The sequence below is a fragment of the Podarcis pityusensis genome (assembly GCF_964106645.2).
Source record: "Podarcis pityusensis genome assembly, chromosome: 14".
Taxonomy (NCBI): Eukaryota; Metazoa; Chordata; class Lepidosauria; order Squamata; family Lacertidae; genus Podarcis; species Podarcis pityusensis.
In genome coordinates, this window is record NC_138039.1 from 49,052,000 (window position 1) to 49,069,925 (window position 17,926).

At 41.1% G+C, this 17,926-nt stretch overlaps 1 protein-coding gene across 5 annotated transcripts in view; it reads left to right on the forward strand.

Annotated features, from left to right (window-relative positions):
* Positions 1 to 7,787, forward strand: part of CA12 (carbonic anhydrase 12) — a 41,470-nt gene extending 33,683 nt beyond the window's left edge. For 4 of the 5 annotated variants that reach the window (XM_080980831.1, XM_080980830.1, XM_080980832.1 and 1 more), the window contains 2 exons: positions 6,529 to 6,616; positions 7,008 to 7,787. In XM_080980831.1, the coding sequence (XP_080836957.1) occupies positions 6,529 to 6,616; positions 7,008 to 7,086 (167 nt within the window). In that variant the 3' untranslated portion in view covers positions 7,087 to 7,787. Of the gene's footprint in view, positions 1 to 4,912; positions 6,617 to 7,007 lie in introns of those variants that run through there. The other variant, XM_080980833.1, reaches the window with a different exon arrangement.
* Positions 7,788 to 17,926: the final 10,139 nt, after the last annotated feature.

Consider the following 17,926-nt stretch of genomic DNA (forward strand, 5'->3'; position numbering starts at 1 on the left):
TGTATAAAAAGCATTTGTGCCACTGCCTGGGTGCAGACAAGCCATCTCCTTGTTGTGGAGTTTGTCCCACAGAGTGCTGGAAGCGGGGGTTGTGAGTTTGCTTTTCCTTTAAGTAAACCTGGCGGTGTGGACAGCTTTCTTTGGGAACCTGAGTATCTGGGCCCCTGTGAACCCTCCTCCGGCTCTGCATGATATAACAGCAGACAAGATATTTATTTTTATTTATTTATTATTATTATTACGGCCATTGGCCCATATCGAAAACAATACATCAGAATTTATCCATAAACAATACAATTTAAACAGTTCCAAGTTAAAACCCCCTTATATAACCAATTTTACTTTAGTTAAGTAAACACTATACACAATAAGCTCCCTCTATGTAAACCGCAATTCCGATCCATCAGATTTTGGGAGGTATACGTCTTAGTTCTGGCACTTATTGATGGTTCTTAAGTTTAGCTAAGCTGTCAGAAACATACAGTGATCCATTTCTCCTCTTTTGATATAAAACATTAATCAGGTATCTAGCGATTGCAAGGGATCTACTTGTATCTTCGTCGTTTAATAAGTATATTATTTGGGCTTCCTGAGGACTGTCAGCAATTCTCGATAAATATGGGGCCAGAAACTTGGACCGTGAAGCCGAATGTAATGGACAACAGAAGATTATATGATATAACGATTCTATAGATCCGCTTTTACAGTCACAGAGGAGTGAGATCTGTCCGTTGGAGAGTCTGTTACCCAACACGTTTGATGGGAAAGCACTGAATCTAGCCATTATAAAGGCATACCTGTGCGTCACCACAGATAAGGTAGTTAAGTAAGATGGAAGTTTCGTTGGTGGAGTTAAGCCAAGGTTTATCGGCGAACAGGTGCCTCCACCTGTCGCAATATTAAATTGTAAATCCATCTCCTCTAGTTTGTGAGTTATAATTCTTTTGGCCGAAGTTAAATCCAATTTTAATAGTTCGGATGGAGATAGTCCTAGGGACACAAGTTTCCCATGTATTATTTTTGCCCAGGGGCTAGGGAAGTCATCTCTCCAGAGGCATTGTATCAAGTGGAGATTTGGAAGTTTATGCCATAAAGCCAACCAGTAACAGAGGATGCATTTCCATAATGTGGTTTCTAGAGATGTAACATTTAGTTCCAGTCGTATAGCAGTATTGCTTACACACCTGGGTAATTTTAACAACCTTCTTAAAAGCTGGTTTTGGATTACCTCCAAATGGGTTAGATTAGCAAAGGACCCCCATAATGGGACCAGCAGACAAGGGTATTTTGCTGTCTGGTGATCTGCATCTAAAAGGAACCACAACTTTGCATTGCAGGAAGACACTTTCTGGGGAGTTTCAAAGGATCCGATGAAGCCATTCAGGAGAATGAGTTTGACACGTAATAAAAAGACTCATAACGCTGGATTGATTTAAAAAACCCACCGTCATGAGTGGAAAAATTAGCCATCTGACTGAAGTGAAATGTGAGGCAAAAATAATTGGCTGAAGATTATTATATGGTTCTAAATTATTGGCAAATCAATGCAACAATGACCTCTGTCAAAAAGGAAAAAAAAGGGGGGGAGCCTTGTATTTTACTGTGGATCAGTAATGTTTTTTATTACTGTCACAGGGCTTCTTTTCTGCAAACTGAACTGCAAACTTTGTTGCTTTACAGCAAAGAAAGTATACATAATGCAGTCTTATGCATGTTTACTTTCAAATAAGCCACTGTTTTGAAAGGAGCTTATTCTGTTAATTCTGCATAGAATTTCAGCTGTAGTTTCCTGCAACTCAGGAGGGATTCTCCACTAGATTTCTGAAGAGGTCTGAAATTGTAGTACTCTAAAATCATATGGGGAAACCCCAAACTTTATTTATAATTTATTATTTATATAGCACTGACAGGGTAAACAGCAGTTAAATGCTCCAATACAGCTTTTACATGGAGCATGAACCAAGCAGCTGGCAGAAGACTTCATGTTCAAGGTGCACCAGAGAGCACTTTCAGAGACACACGCTTGCCTTATGCCACCCCTGTCTTTAAGCCTGTGCTGTGCTGGGCAGGCTGGACCTCTTTGTCTGCCCATTTGCTATTCAACTAGGGCATGTAACATATAAACTAAGCTTTAGTTTATACAGCTGACCCTCCCAAAAGACAGGAAAGAAGGAAGAGAGAGATACAGGGAGATTTCCTTTCGCAACCCAGGATATTTCATGGGCCTTCAAACTTGTATATCATGAAAGCTACATTTCATTTATCCTTTGCACTTAACTAGACCAACCAAGCACTACGGTATCCATAAAAGGTTGTGGGTGTTTTTTAAGTGCTTTGCTCAAAATTGTTAATTTCTTTGAAAGTTCATATCTGGTATGCAGAATAAATCAAGTGCATAATGTGGCAACTTTGGTGGGGACATAGTCAAAATCTAGGGTATAAAAATTGTGGCAAGATGCCAAGGGCCCAGTAGTGCCAGTCTCCCAACTCAAAAGAAGCAAGTCCAAATCAAGTTCTCTGCTTCTATCATAAATGTTTACCAACAGCTGTTTCCTCTGGGTGGACACCTGTAATAGCCTCCCCTTCATGGTGAGGACGATGGCCCTTGTGTGTACTCGTCAATGTCGGACATGTTTGCATCAGAAAAGGAGTGTGCTGTTCTTAGATTCCTGGCTGATGCAGAGCCCATTCCCAAGCCCACAAAACACTCAAAGATGTGCTCTGATCTGTGTACACAGACCTAAGAATCCACTAAACTGGGAAAGCTGAGCTTGCCTCTGTTCCGTGGAACTCAATTGTGGAAGCCCAGTCAAGCATGTACACCTGTACATATACATGTGAATGGGGCACACATGCGTATTATACAGAGCATCAAAATTGGTTGGAGTTCCCCATCGTATGTACACACATTTACAGTCCTAAGTTTGTTGTGACATAATGTGTGAAAAGGTCCCAAATGATCTGACATGCTCAGTGTTCTGCCTTAGAAATTAACACCAATTTAAATTTGTTTGAAAAGCAAAGGCAAAAGATGGCTAATTTTTCTGTAAACAAGGTTCTTTATTCTCTCCCTAAAGAAAGAAGCAGTGAGTGGTTCTTGATAATGAGCGTTGAGGTAGCAAATAGATTGTATAATTTTATTATATATTGTATTTTTCAATTGGTCACATAACGGATTTGTAATAAAGACTGCTCTAAGCTCTGCCTTGTACAGAATCCTTCATTCAAAGGAGCAAAAAGAAAACTGAACTTAGAAAATTAGTGTTCTTAGCATCTTAGTAGGCCATGCTACTAGAAAAATTTAAATTCCAGGTACTATGTGTCAAAAAGGATGTTGACAAGCTCACACCCTCCACCATTTCTCACTTGAATAGGACTGTGCTATTATACACGGACACTGCTGATGAAATACAGGGGAAGGGGCAGGGCTAGCTGGGCTGCCCCAGTGGGACTTACCTATGTCCTGCGTGAGGAAGTACTTTTGTCCAGAATCTTCCAACATTCAGCTCCATTGGATGTCTCTGTGTTGCAGTATTAGAGAAGCATAATTTTATACACTTCTATCATGTCCCCCTTTCCTCACATTTTCTCTAAATTCTAAACAATTTTTTTCTAGCCACAAATGTTGTAACCTTTCCTCACAGTGGAGTTGCTCCAACCCTTTGAACCTCCTGACTGCCCTTTTCTGAACCTTTTCCCAGCAGTACAACATAGAAAGAGAAATACTTTATTATCACTGTACCACTTGTTCACAGTGAGATTAAACGAGCCCCCCCTTTTTTCAGGTGAGGTGACCTGAACTATACACAGCATTCCAAGTGAGGTTGCATCATAGATTTGTAAAACAACGTTATGATATTGGTAGGTCAGGCCTTTCCAGAGGCCACTCAGTGAACTTCCTGGCTGTGGGATGTGAACCCAGCTGTCATGGTCCCAGTCTGGCTCTGTAATCTATGCTATATCCTTAAATCTTTACAATTGGCCTTCCTCACTGCATTCTATACCCCATTCTCAATTTTTAAAGCATATTCAAGAAGCATTATAGAAAAGACAAGTGTCAGCAATTCCACCAACACTGCATGGTCTATATCTCTAAGACATCTATTCTGAATTAATAACAATATGGTTATTAATGATCATAGAAGTCGTTATCCCTATTTATTAAATTAAGAACAGTGGAAGGAAAAGGAACAGAAAACAAAGGATGAGGCAAGGGTGAAATGCTTGGCAGTCGAGGGCTGGAATTTCAGAATTACTTAAAAAACACAGATATGGGATTGTCACTTTCAAATTGACTATTTGTTGTATTTTTTCTAGATAGAATCCCAGGAGCATGGTTCTAGATTCATCTGAGATCCCATTATAGTATATTATATTTGCATAATATATATTGAATTCAAAGAGGAAAGCAAAAAGGCATCCATACCATTTCCCCCCCACTTGTTAGATTAATGAGTTGCATCTCTCTCCCCACAAGAGAAATTACTTTTAAAAAGCAGAGTATTGTGGTACACGGCCAAGAAAAGCATTTTCTAAAATAGATGTGCATGTCTTGAAGGTGCTACACATTTTGGGGGGGGGGGTTGGTTTTGCCACAACCAGTTCATAGGGCTACCTCTCTAGAATGTAATGTGGGGGTGAAAGAATGTTTTGTGAATCCACACATTTAACAGTGGGCATTGGAACAGGTACACCACCTAAAAGTATTTTAGATTAGCATTCAATAAATGCATTTGTTTTAAAGTATGTATCAATTTGGCTCTGCTGAAGGTTCTTCTGAGCTTCCTTGTGGTGAAACCCTCAAAAGACCACAGGTGGCTTTTGAGAGACATTCATTTTACCCTTGTTGGACTTCTCTTTGATTTTTAACCTCTGGGGGATGCTGAAGATGCCTGCTGCAATTAACTTTCAGCCTAACAGATGGAAGATAACGGAAACTCTGAGTCTCTGGATCCAGACTCCATCTGGACAGGTAGAAATGAAAGTCCAGCAAGCAGTATGTCTAAATCCACTGCCCAGAAACAAAAGAGGCCAACACAGTATATGCTTGCAGTGGTTTGGCTGGCAGTATTTGAACACACTGTTTAGACTTTCATTTCTCTAGTACTGGTGGTTGCTGCATGAGTATTTGTGTTTGTTGTACTGATGTGACATTGTGAAGGTTGCATTTGTCAGCACTGTCTCATTACTGCCTGGGCTCTGCATGCAGTTAGTTATTTGCCTGTTCCAATATAACTCCTTTCTGTTGATGACAGGAAATGATTTGGCATATTTATATTTTTCAGCATTTGGATTCATAGCAGGTGACCCTGGGGGTACCTATTTCCATTCAAATCTGTGCTCATATCATGCTTCAGCACAAAAATATCTTTCTTCCAATCAGTCCTCTTGATAGTTATTGCCTGTACGAGAGCACTCAGGATTGATCACATATGGAGTACCTGCAAAGTATTATTAAGTCTTGACAAACAATTTCATACATGTTCATCAACTGGCTTATAGTTTCAATTTCCTCTGTGCAATTTAGAAATTGGAATATCCTGTTGTCCAGACATGAGTAACGTCTGCCATTCCTAATTCCTGATCCTCAATATAAAAGTGACTTATTGGGTCACATGCATGACTTGCACACTGAAGTATACAAACCTGTTGAGAAGTGTGCATTGCATATTTGCAGGAAAACCACTTGCTGATGTCACCCTGTGCTTAGATTGCAAAGTGTAATATGCAAGTGAGGCTGCGTACACACAATATATTTAAAGCACATTCCCCACTTCTAGGACCCGTAGATTGCTAAGTGTGCTGGGAATTGTAGCTCTGGGAGATGTTAGCCACAGTTCCCAAGATTTTTGGGGTGTGTGTGTGGAGAGATGTGCTTAAAATGTATAGTGTCTATGAAGCATCAGTTAGGAGTTAGGGAGAAGCACAAGTAGAAATGTACCGGTAATATCTTTTGTAATACTGCTTCTCTCTGTCTTGCATGGAAGTGAAGTTTCAATCTCAGTTAATTGCATTTGCTTGACTGCCTGCTTTGTCAATAGTGCCCTCTTCTAAGGTACTGGCTGTCAAACCCAACAATCTAACTTCTAATTAGCAACCTTTGTATCCTTTAATGCTTTGTGGGCAGTCACGTTTAGTTTATTATCCATGGCATTTATCAAATAATGGCTGATCATTATTTTTCCTATTTTTCAAATGGGAAACTGAGGTGAGAGGCTGCCTTTGGCAGTAGAGATGGAACATACCGTCATGACTAATAGCCTTATCCTCAATGAATTTGTCTAATCCTTTTTTCTTTTCTTTTTTTTTGAGCCATCCAGGTTGGCAGCTATCACTATATATTGTATGGGTGAAATCCAGAGTTTAACACTGCACCAAAAAACCTCTGTATTCTCCTTTGAGGGCCTCAGTACAGGCTGCTAAGAGTGAAGGCAATTATAGCATCACAACAGGTTAGGGACAAGTTATTCAATTACAATGTTTTACTCATAACTGCCTGCTTCTCTCTCCTTCCTTGCCCCACCCTAGGTTTTGTCCCATTTGTTGTATTAGCCAGTAGCCTTGGCAGTGTCTTCATTCTCGTGGTAGCCTTTTGGCTGATTCGAAGGAAGAAGAGGTAAGACGGTTACTGTCATTCCATGGGATGTTAGTTTAGAGTCATGGTTCTTCAGCTAGATTGTCCTGTACAATTAGCAGATGAAACCAATTTCAGTAGTCTTACTACAGACTTACTCTGGTACTGTACCACACAAATTGTCTTTCTCCCAGTGTCCTTACCCTGCCCACCCTCACTGGAGCCATTCGGGCCATGAGTCCAAACCACCCCCTGCTCCACTATTCATAGCATCAATAGATTAGAACATCTACTTTAACCATTGTCTGTATAGGAAAAGTCCGCTCTTTCATGACTTCAATTCAGAGAACAATATAACAGGGCTTTAAAATAATTGCTGATATTCTTCAATTGCAATTTCAGCTTTGACTAACCCAATTGTTCTGCTTTTCAGCATCAAACAAACAAGGGAAGAAAAAGGGGTCATCTACAAGCCAGCGATCAGCAAAGAGGAGAATATTTCCAAAGCATAAGCTTCTGTTGAGTTACCTTAGTAGCCACTCATTCACTGCTTTCTCAAACATTTGCACTGTTTTCTCTTGCTTTATCACTCAAATCTGCTGGATTATTTTTGCCTGAGCACAAAAAGAGACAATAACAAACTTAGTTGGCCTCTAAGGTGCTACTGGAAGGAATTTTTTTATTTTGTTTTGACTACGGCAGACCAACACGGCTACCTACCTGTAACAAAAAGTGCTATAGTTTGAAGAAAGCTTTTCATGTGTATGAAAATGTGACTCCCCTCCCCCTATCAGAAAACCAGTGCTGCTAATGTTAAGGAATCACCTGTATTTAGGGAGCAGATGACATTATTGGTGCCAGATTGAAAGATTGTGTCAATAATAGAATTGGAACAGTGGGAAGTATTGAGAGGGAAATGAGCAAATTTGGATAGAAAACCTGCTTTGGATGCAGGTTTCCCAGTGCCAGTTTTAAGCAGTTTATAGGTCAGGGGTCAGGTATTTTCAAATAAAACAGGTCAAATAAAACTCTCATTTCCTCTGAGACTATAATGAGCTCCATTAGGTTCAGGCTAAAGAAATCTTGTTTCCTCCTAGTAGTTATCACTAGTGACAACAGGTAGAAGCCACAAATTTGTACATAAACAAAAACACTATGTATACATAATCAGTAATTTCAACTTTATATAGCAGCATGTAATAAATATTTTTATTAAGAGTTTTTGTGGCAACTCCCATTTGTCTTCAATCATTTACCGTTTTATAAATATATCAGACAAAATTATTCTCCTGAATAGAAGCCAGGCAATGTTTCCCTGTATTTCCTGAGCTCTCAGCTGACCAGGTGATGCTCATGTAATCCACAGCAAGGAATTCTGCTTTTCACCCATTCCACAGCAAGAAATGCCTGGCAGCCCTTATAGTGCAGATATTACCGTAATTGCTCCCAAGGCATACTGGGGCTTGTTCTCAAACTGTGTTCCGGGGAACCCCATTGGTTCATCAACAAAGAAAATCAATCATATTAATGGACAACCTTCTCAAAGACAGGTGGCCTGCCACCATCAACGCACCCCTGCAATGCCAGCTGCAACTGAGTGCTGAGTTTGTTCTCGCTGTACTCTCTGTTCCTGCAAGGTTGAGCGTATTTACTCAGACATACCATATTTTTAATTTATTTATTATTATTATTATTATTATTATTTTGGACGCGGGTGGCGCTGTGGGTTAAACCACAGAGACTAGGACTTGCCGATCAGAAGGTTGGCGGTTCGAATCCCCGCAACGGGGTGAGCTCCCTTTGCTTGGTCCCAGCTCCTGCCAACCTAGCAGTTCAAAAGCACGTCAAAGTGCAAGTAGATAAATAGGTACCGCTCTGGCGGGAAGGTAAACGGCGTTTCCGTGCGCTGCTCTCGTTCGCCAGAAGCGGCTTAGTCATGCTGGCCACATGACCCGGAAGCTGTACGCCGGCTCCCTCGGCCAGTAAAGTAAGATGAGCGCCGCAACCCCAGAGTCGATCATGACTGGACCTAATGGTCAGGGGTCCCTTTACCTTTACCTACTGTAACTTCTAGGGACGCAGGTGGCGCTGTGGATAAAACCTCAGCGCCTAGGACTTGCCGATCGCATGGTCGGCGGTTCGAATCCCCGTGGCGGGGTGAGCTCCCGTCGTTCGGTCCCAGCTCCTACCCACCTAGCAGTTCGAAAGCACAATTAAGTGCAAGTAGATAAATAGGTACCGCTTTCTAGCGGGAAGGTAAACGGCGTTCCGTGTGCTGCTCTGGTGCCGGTTTGCCAGAGCAGCTTCATCATGCTGGCCACGTGACCCGGAAGTGTCTGCGGACAGCGCTGGCTCCCGGCCTATAGAGTGAGATGAGCGCACAACCCTAGAGTCTGTCAAGACTGGCCCGTACGGGCAGGGGTACCTTTACCTTTACCTTTACTGTAACTTCTACTTATTTCAATGTTGGTAACCCATGAGCAAGTGTGCATAATATTACAGTAATATTACAGTAAGTAACTGGAATCTTTCAGTGACTACACCACTGGCATCCTGTGTCTTCCATGATATCTCAGAAACATGAGTGAAAATGTCAGTGAGACTGTTTGGCCTCCATTCTTAATTAAATGGGGACTCGTACCTGAGTTTTGCACCTGCACTCCTGGCAGTGGTACAGTCCACCCACTAGTGAGTCAGGAGCAGTTTATACTGGTGCTTTGCCGTCTGCAGCTCTGCCCTGTTATTTTCCATGCACAATTCAAGGTGCTGCTTATAAAGCCCTAAGTCCCAGCATCATAGTTCCCCTGTTAATATCTCCAGTATTAACGTAGACAGGCCAGGGTTGAAGTCAGGGGGCCTTTCAGAAGTATTCAGAAGACCTACTTGTTTGTCAACAAAGGAAGGGGCGAATTTATTTCAATTAGTCAATCATCACTGGCCAGGGCAGTGATGGATGTCCTTTGTTAGCTGCTCAGAGCCTCCAGGTCTGGTGGACCACAAATTTAAGCATATAAGGAAACGAATATTCATGGGCCACAATTCAATACAGAGTGAAGCATGCTTAAGTTTACAGCTCTCTGTGGTGTTCCTTGTGCTTTCTGGTAGATTGTGCTTTGTGTTAATTAGTTGGTGGGTCATTTGGGGGCTGTCACATAGCTATGGGGGGGGCTAGCCAGTTTTTTTTTTGCCTTGGGTGAAGCCTCCAGAGGGGTGCCATTGATGCTTCCAGCCTGTGCGTGTATGCAAATGTGTGTGGGGTGTGTGTGTGTGTGTGTGTGTGTGTCAAACTGGGTTGTTGACGTGGGTGAAATAAAGACTAGTTTCACCCCTCCTTGGACATAGTCACAATTGCATTTCCGCACAGCAGCTTGGTCCTCTCTCATGCATGCTTGAGTATTTATATAGCCCAAGTTCACCTACTGAGGGAATAACATTATATACCATATTGAATCCGATACAGGATTTGCTTTCAGCTGCCAAACACAAATGTTGGAATTGGCCACGGATTAATTTTCCTGGGGTGAAGCTGACAGGAAAGCTGAAAAATGTAAACAGAGAGATGTCTTGTTCTGACTGGTTGTGTCCCCCCCCCCCTCCATGTGTACCTCCTATAGCAATAATTACAAAAACACTTCCACACAAATATTATTCAAGAGCTGAGCCACAACCAAAATAGGAGTAGGGCAAATTGCTGTTGGAGTCAGACCACAAAGAAGACTAATTCCCACCACACAATGTGTCTACAGCTGGCACATCAGACAGCTCCCAGCACTCTAATCCTACGATGACACTTGACACACAGTACAGTGGTACCTCGGGTTAAGTACTTAATTCGTTCCGGAGGTCCGTTCTTAACCTGAAACTGTTCTTAACCTGAAGCACCACTTTAGCTAATGGGGCCTCCTGCTGCCGCCGCGCCACCGGAGCCCAATTTCTGTTCTCATCCTAAAGCAAAGTTCTTAACCTGAAGCACTATTTCTGGGTTAGTGGAGTCTGTAACCTGAAGCGTATGTAACCCGAGGTACCACTGTAATCGTTCTCCTGCTTTACTCTTCTGGATGTGAGCAATGGAAAGGGAGGAAGCATCCCTCTCTGATACTATTTACTTAGTTGCCTGGGATTTCGAGTTTCACTATCTTACTATTCTTAGAGCACTAAAGCAATTCAGATGAAGTTCCAAAAGAGGAATTAAGAGACTTCCGGGGGCGGCGCGAACGGCAATGGCGGTCCTCTTCTGAACGGGAGAGGAGGCTCCGCAGGCAACGGGTCGTCCGCTACGGCGAAGCGGAGACCCACTCTGGAAAACCCCAGGCGGCAAGAGCCTGGGGTCTTGAGGCTCGGTGGGCGCCTAGAGCGACCCTCCAAGTGCAGAAGGAACCCCGTAAGGGGCTCCGGAGCACGGAGGGGGGTTGCGGCGCTGTGAGCTGTTTCACAGCCTGAGGAGCGAAGCCGCGCTGCTACTGTCGGTGAGCGCTGATCCCTTTTCCTGCTAAATTACGGATCCGGACGAAAAAGCAACTAACTTGTGAGTAAAAGACTGAATCACTTGAATTTGAGACTTTAAAAGGGAAACTTAAATTGGCTTGAACTTGGCTGAGAGCGGAGAGACGTGGAAGCAGGAAGTCCGTCTTCCGCAGCCATTGAACTTGAAAAAAAAGCAATCAGCTGGAGGAGTGGAGGCTGAAAGAAAGAGACTCTAAGTTTTACAGATCCAAGCATCTATTGAACTTGCATCTTAAAGTAAAGACTTTAAGTTAAAGATTTGGGATTTTTATTTGCACTTGACTTTCCTCCTCTTATTGGATTACAAATTAGAAGGTGAAACCCAGAGTCAGGAGCTGCCTGAGTACTAAGGGAGCTGTCAGCACTGCAGATTTGGATACTGTATATTGGAACTTGAAACAATCTGAGGGTATTGAGACCTTTTAAATTTGAAACATTCTTTTTGGAGATAAATAAGCACTGTCTGCAACAAAGTGACCATTTATAAACTCTGCTAAACATTTGTATTTGAAGGTTCTTGGACATTAAATTAGACTCTGAAAGACAGATTAAGCTCCCTCTAGAGGATTGGATTATAACAGTGATTTTACATGCACTTTTTACTTTCGATTCCCTTGCTGTTTGCTTGCTCTGGGCCTTTCCATTCTCATGGGAACAACTCAGTGTGACCTTGACTGACAGATAACGTTAGAATGAGTGGCACAAGAAAAAGAGGGAGAGCTAAACAAACAACTCTAACAACTCTAACCTCAGCCTCACAGACACGCAGATCATCTGTGCCTACTTTGCCCTCAGAAGTGGAGGGAGAGGGCGAAGCAGAGCAGTTACAACTGGAAGATATGGCCTCAGGAGCATCTGTTTCTGTACTAGACAAAATTTTTGAAAAATTGGAAGCTTTGGACAAGAAAGCAGATGCGCAATCAGCAAAGATTGATAAAAACACAGAATGTCTAAATAAATTAACCACACAAGTGGTACAGAATGCACAAGCAATTGGACAGTTAACGGAGGCCTCAGCAGAAAATCGGAAATTGACTGAGGACACCAGACAAAGATTTGAAAATTTAGAGCAAGAGGTAAGACCACTCACTAAACAAGTCGGGGAACACCAGATTTATCTCTCGATGATAGAACTGCGAAACCGTGAGAACAACTTAAGGATTAGATCACTACAAGAGGCAGAAGAAGGACATCTAACTGAGTTTTTGACCAAAGAATTCTCCAAGTTCTGGAACCTGGAAGAAAAGGACTTTAAAATTGTGTCAGCTTTCAGACTTGGAAGATTTATAAAGAAGGAGAGGCCCAGAGACTGTTTGATAACATTGAGATCAAAGGAGGAAAGGGATAAGATTTTGGGACTACACTTTGTAAAATCACTGGAGGTGTTGGATAGAAGAATTGAAATTTATAAAGATATCCCAAGACTACTGCTTGATCTTAGAGCCGCCTATTCTGAACTTGTTAAACTACTAAGGAGCAACGCAATTCCATTCAGGTGGGAATTTCCCCAAGGAATATCTTTTACCTTTAGAGGGAGAAAGGTCAAAGTGAGAACACTGGAAGAGAGAGATAAATTCTTGTCTACACACGGAGAAGACCTTCAAAAAGGAATTGAACTACCTTCTGGGCCTGAGGCAACGCCAGTACCAACATCAGCATCTGTGGAACCTGAAGACCCTGAGAAGATACCACCCCTTGAAAAATAACCAGATAGTTCAGGATGTCTCTGCAACTGTTGAGCTGGAATATTAATGGTTGTAACATTCCGGAAAAAAGGAAGAAAATATCTCATATATTAAAAAAAGAACAATTGGACATTATTTGTTTACAAGAAACACATGTGACGAGGCTCCACAGAAAAGTGTTAATAAATAAAAGATTGGGCCAGGAATTTGTATCGTCCGACAAAGTTAAGAAGAGAGGTGTGGTGATATATGCAAAAGAGAGCCTGTCACCTAAATTCCTATTTAAAGATGAACATGGAAGAATTTTGGCTATTGAGATACAACATCAAGGTGAGAAACTGCTGATATTAGGAATCTATGCACCTAATGAAGGGAAATCGGAATTTTACAAGAAGTTGCAGGAGACAATGCTGGACTACCTAGATTATAACAACATCATAATGATGGGAGATATGAATGGGGTCGTATCAACTAACATGGACAAGTCACAAAGTCAAAATGTTACAAAAGACGGCAGACTACCTAAAACCTTTTTTGAAATGACTGACAATATGGATTTGATTGACATTTGGAGGACAAAGAACCCGCTAGGAAGAGAGGGAACATTCTTTTCTGAAGCCCAACTGACCTGGACAAGAATCGACCAAATATGGATTTCCAGAGGCCTGGCACCTAAGGTCAGAAAAGTGGAAATCTGCCCAAAGACCTGCTCCGACCATAATGCAGTAAAGATGGATATGACATTATTACCAACTGGATCCTTTAGATGGAAGATGAATGACAATTTGTTTAGAGATCAGGAAATTACCAAGAAGGCCCAAAAAGTTTTGAAGGACTATTTTGAGATAAATATGAATAACATGGTGGAAAAAAGAATAATCTGGGACGCAAGTAAAGCTGTAATGAGGGGATTCTTGATACAACAGAATGCAGTAAAGAAAAGAACACAAAATGAGAAAAAAGATAAGATCTTGGAAAAAATAAAAGAATTAGAGAAGAAATTAAGAGTGAATCCGAAGTCACAGCCAACTCTGAGAGAAATTAAACTTTATCAAACACAATATTCTAAATTGATAAATCAGGAAATTGAATGGAAGGTTAAATTAATGAAACAAAAAACGTTTGAGTCGGCGAATAAATGTGGAAAACTGCTAGCTTGGCAGCTGAAGAGAAGACAAAGATTAAATACTGTTACAAACTTAGAGGTTGATGGAAAAAACATCCAGAATCCAGTGGACATTAGAAAGTGTTTCCAGAGATACTTCAAAAAATTATATACCCAAGGGCCGCAAGATGATGTTGAGATTAAACAATTTTTGGTAAAAAACGGACTATCTAAATTGTCACAAGAAAATAGGACAATCCTGAATTCTAAAATAACACGACAAGAGATTGAACAAGCTATCCAGAACATGCAACTTGGCAAATCTCCAGGACCAGATGGGCTGACCTCCAAGTACTATAAGACATTAAAAGACTATTTGATACAACCTTTGATGGAGGTCAGCAATGAAATTATGGAGGGGAAGAGGGCACCGGAGTCGTGGAAAGAAGCGTTTATCACATTAATACCAAAGTCGGAAGCTGAAAAGACACAACTTAAGAACTACCGTCCCATCTCTCTTTTAAATGTGGATTACAAAATATTTGCAGACATTCTGGCAATTAGATTTAAAAAAGTTTTAAATGAAGTAATTCATAAGGACCAGGCCGGCTTTCTCCCAGGAAGACATCTGTTTGCTAACACAAGGAACATTATTGATATCTTGGAACTTTTGCAAACAGACATAAATACAAAAGCAGTCCTAATTTTTATAGACGCGGAGAAGGCCTTTGACAATATCTCCTGGAAATTTATGATGGGAAATTTAAAAGAGATGGGAGTGGGACGGGGTTTTGAGAATGGGATTGGGGCGATATATTCAGAACAGAAAGCTAAACTGATAGTTAATAATGTGGTTACAGAAGAGTTTAAAATTGAAAAAGGGACACGACAAGGTTGCCCTATTTCCCCTTTGTTATTTATTTCGGTTCTGGAAGTGCTATTAAACATGATTAGAGAGGATCGGTTGGTGGAAGGAATTCAGGTCGGTCAGAAACAATATAAATTAAAAGCTTTTGCAGATGACCTGGTTTTGACCCTGCAGAAGCCAGAGCCCAGTACGAAAAGAGTATTACAACTGATTAATGATTTTGGTCGGGTGGCTGGATTTAAATTAAATAAACAGAAAACTAAGGTTTTGGGGAAAAATTTGACGGATACAGAGTCAGAACGGTTTCAGAATGAGATGGAACTTAACGTGGTTAAAAAAGTAAAATACCTAGGGGTAAACATAACAGCAAAAAATCTAAGTCTATTTAAGGACAATTATGAAAAATGCTGGACAGAAATTAAGAGAGACCTAGATAGTTGGTCAAAATTGAAACTTTCTTTGTTAGGCCGAATTGCTGCTATCAAGATGAATGTATTGCCAAGGATGTTGTTTTTATTTCAAACACTTCAGGTCTTGGACAAAACGGGGTGCTTTCAGAAGTGGCAGAGAGACATTTCTAAGTTTGTCTGGCAGGGCAAAAAGCCCAGAATTAAGTTTAAGATATTAACTGATGTAAAACAAAGAGGGGGCTTTGCCCTGCCAGACTTAAAGTTGTATTATGAAGCCGCAGCGTTCTGCTGGCTAAAAGACTGGCTACTTCTTGAGGACACTGATGTGTTGGATCTGGAAGGGTTTAACAATGCTTTTGGATGGCATGCATATTTATGGTATGACAAGGTTAAAGCAAATAAGGCCTTTAAGAACCATATTGTCAGAAAATCATTGTTTAATGTCTGGACAAAATATAAAGACTTGCTGGAAAATAAAACACCAAGGTGGCTTTCACCTTTGGAAGCCAAGGCCCGAAAAAGACCCAATATGGAGGCTAAATGGCCAAAATATTGGGAAATACTAGAAAAGGATGGAGACAATTGGAAATTGCAGAGTTTGGAGAAAATGAAAGACAAAGTGCGAGATTGGTTACATTACGCTCAGATTAAAGAAGTTTTTAAAAATGATAAGAAACTAGGGTTCCAGGTGGAGAAATCGAAATTAGAAACAGAATTGTTAGAACCAAAGATTAAGGTACTTTCAAGGATGTATAACTTGCTGTTGAAATGGAATACACAAGATGAAACGGTTAAATCGGCTATGATAAGGTGGGCACAGGACATTGGGCATAATATCATGTTTGAGGACTGGGAGAGGTTGTGGAGCAATGGATTGAAATTTACTGCATGTAACGCTTTGAAAGAAAATGTAATGAAAATGATTTATAGATGGTATATGACCCCAGTCAAACTTGCCAAAATTTACCACCTGTCTGATAATAAGTGTTGGAAATGCAAAGAGTGTGAGGGAACGTTCTTCCACCTCTGGTGGACTTGCCCTAAAGTGAAGGCGTTCTGGGAAATGATTTATAATGAACTAAAAAAGGTATTTAAATATACCTTCACTAAGAAACCAGAGGCTTTCCTTTTGGGTATTGTCGGCCAAGGGGTGGCAAAGAAGGACCAGACATTCTTTATGTATGCAACAACAGCAGCAAGGATACTTCTCGCAAAACATTGGAAAACTCAAGATCTACCCACACTGGAAGAATGGCAGATACAACTGATAGACTACATGGAACTGGCTGAAATGACCGGCAGAATCCGTGACCTGGGAGAAGAGAGGATTGAGGAGGACTGGAAGAAATTTAAGAACTATTTACAAAAGTATTGTAATTTGAGTGAATGCTAAACAAGATGCTAGATCAAAATAACTGAGCACCACTAAATTTAGAAGTTTTTTAAGAAAATAAGTAAGACTGTGAAATTTAGCTCCTTTTGAGAATTATAAGATTATGAAACATAGAAGGGATATAAGAATTTAAATAAGATGATAAATTGCTGACAAAATGTTACAACGATGAAAATGGGAGCGGGAGATGTGAGGAAGTCCAAAGAAAATGTGAAAATATGTTAAGATCAATGTCACATTGTTTATTATGTTTATCTTTATTGTAAAATTTAATAAATTGCTTTAAAAAAAAAAACAAAAGAGGAATTAAGAGCCTGGGTGCAATAACTGCTTCAGAAACCTTCAGCCTTAGCTTTCAGTAATCCAGGGCATTCCCTTATGGGCAAGCTTCCCGATGCCCCCATGACGGGGCCAAAAGCTAAAAATGTGCAAAGCAGCAGATGTGATTCTTACCTTTGTACAGTAGGGTATATTGCACCCACACTCCAAACACACACCTGGACACATACAAACACCTCTCCATCCAGAAAAGCAAGAGGCATTATCCTAGTTCAAGATACCTTCATCTGTCATGGATACTTTAGTTGAGATTCCTGCTGTAGCAGATCCACCGCTTACTACTAATTAATAGTGAGTGGACTCACCCCGCTAACTGCCCCCAGTTAAATATAGCACACACTCTGTATGCCAATCACATAAGTTTTACCATTTACCATATCAGGCAGGAGTTGATCAAGCAAAGTGGAAAAGTTTTATTAAGCAAAAAGAAATTTGTGAAACAAAGTGGGGTCAGGAATTGCATACTGTCTGTTAGAAGTTTGCTTTAACTACAGTATAAGATGTCTCACAGCTTCTCTTAACCTCTCTTTACTCAAAATCAGTTGCTACACTTCAGTTTCTGTTACTAACTCTTCTGTTATCTAACTTCTCCCTCAGAAATGGCTCCATTTATATTCCCCCTCCATCCCGCAAAGTGCTGTCCACCCCCCCCCCCCGTGGCTAGCAGACTCTGTAGCCAATCAGAGAGAGGCTCCTGCCCTCTGGTGGAATTTCAGGGGGACTGCACCACCAGACTCTGGTCTGGTTTTGCTGCCTGCCATACCTACATTGCAGGGGGTTGGACTAGATGACCCATGGGATCCCTTCTAACTCTAAAATTCTGTCTCCACTTGGGCAACTGCACTTGAGAAGGGTGTGGAACAAGGCTGGCGACCTTGGGACTGCCTTGAGGGCCAAACACCTTAGAGGGCTACACTTGGCCTCCAGTCCTGAGTTTCTGCACCCTAGCGCAAAGTAATTATTGGAAAGTAGCCACACCACCCAATTAAAAGAGAAGACGGGGAGTTCATTAAATGGATTATGAATAAGCAAGATAATTTGTTTGTATC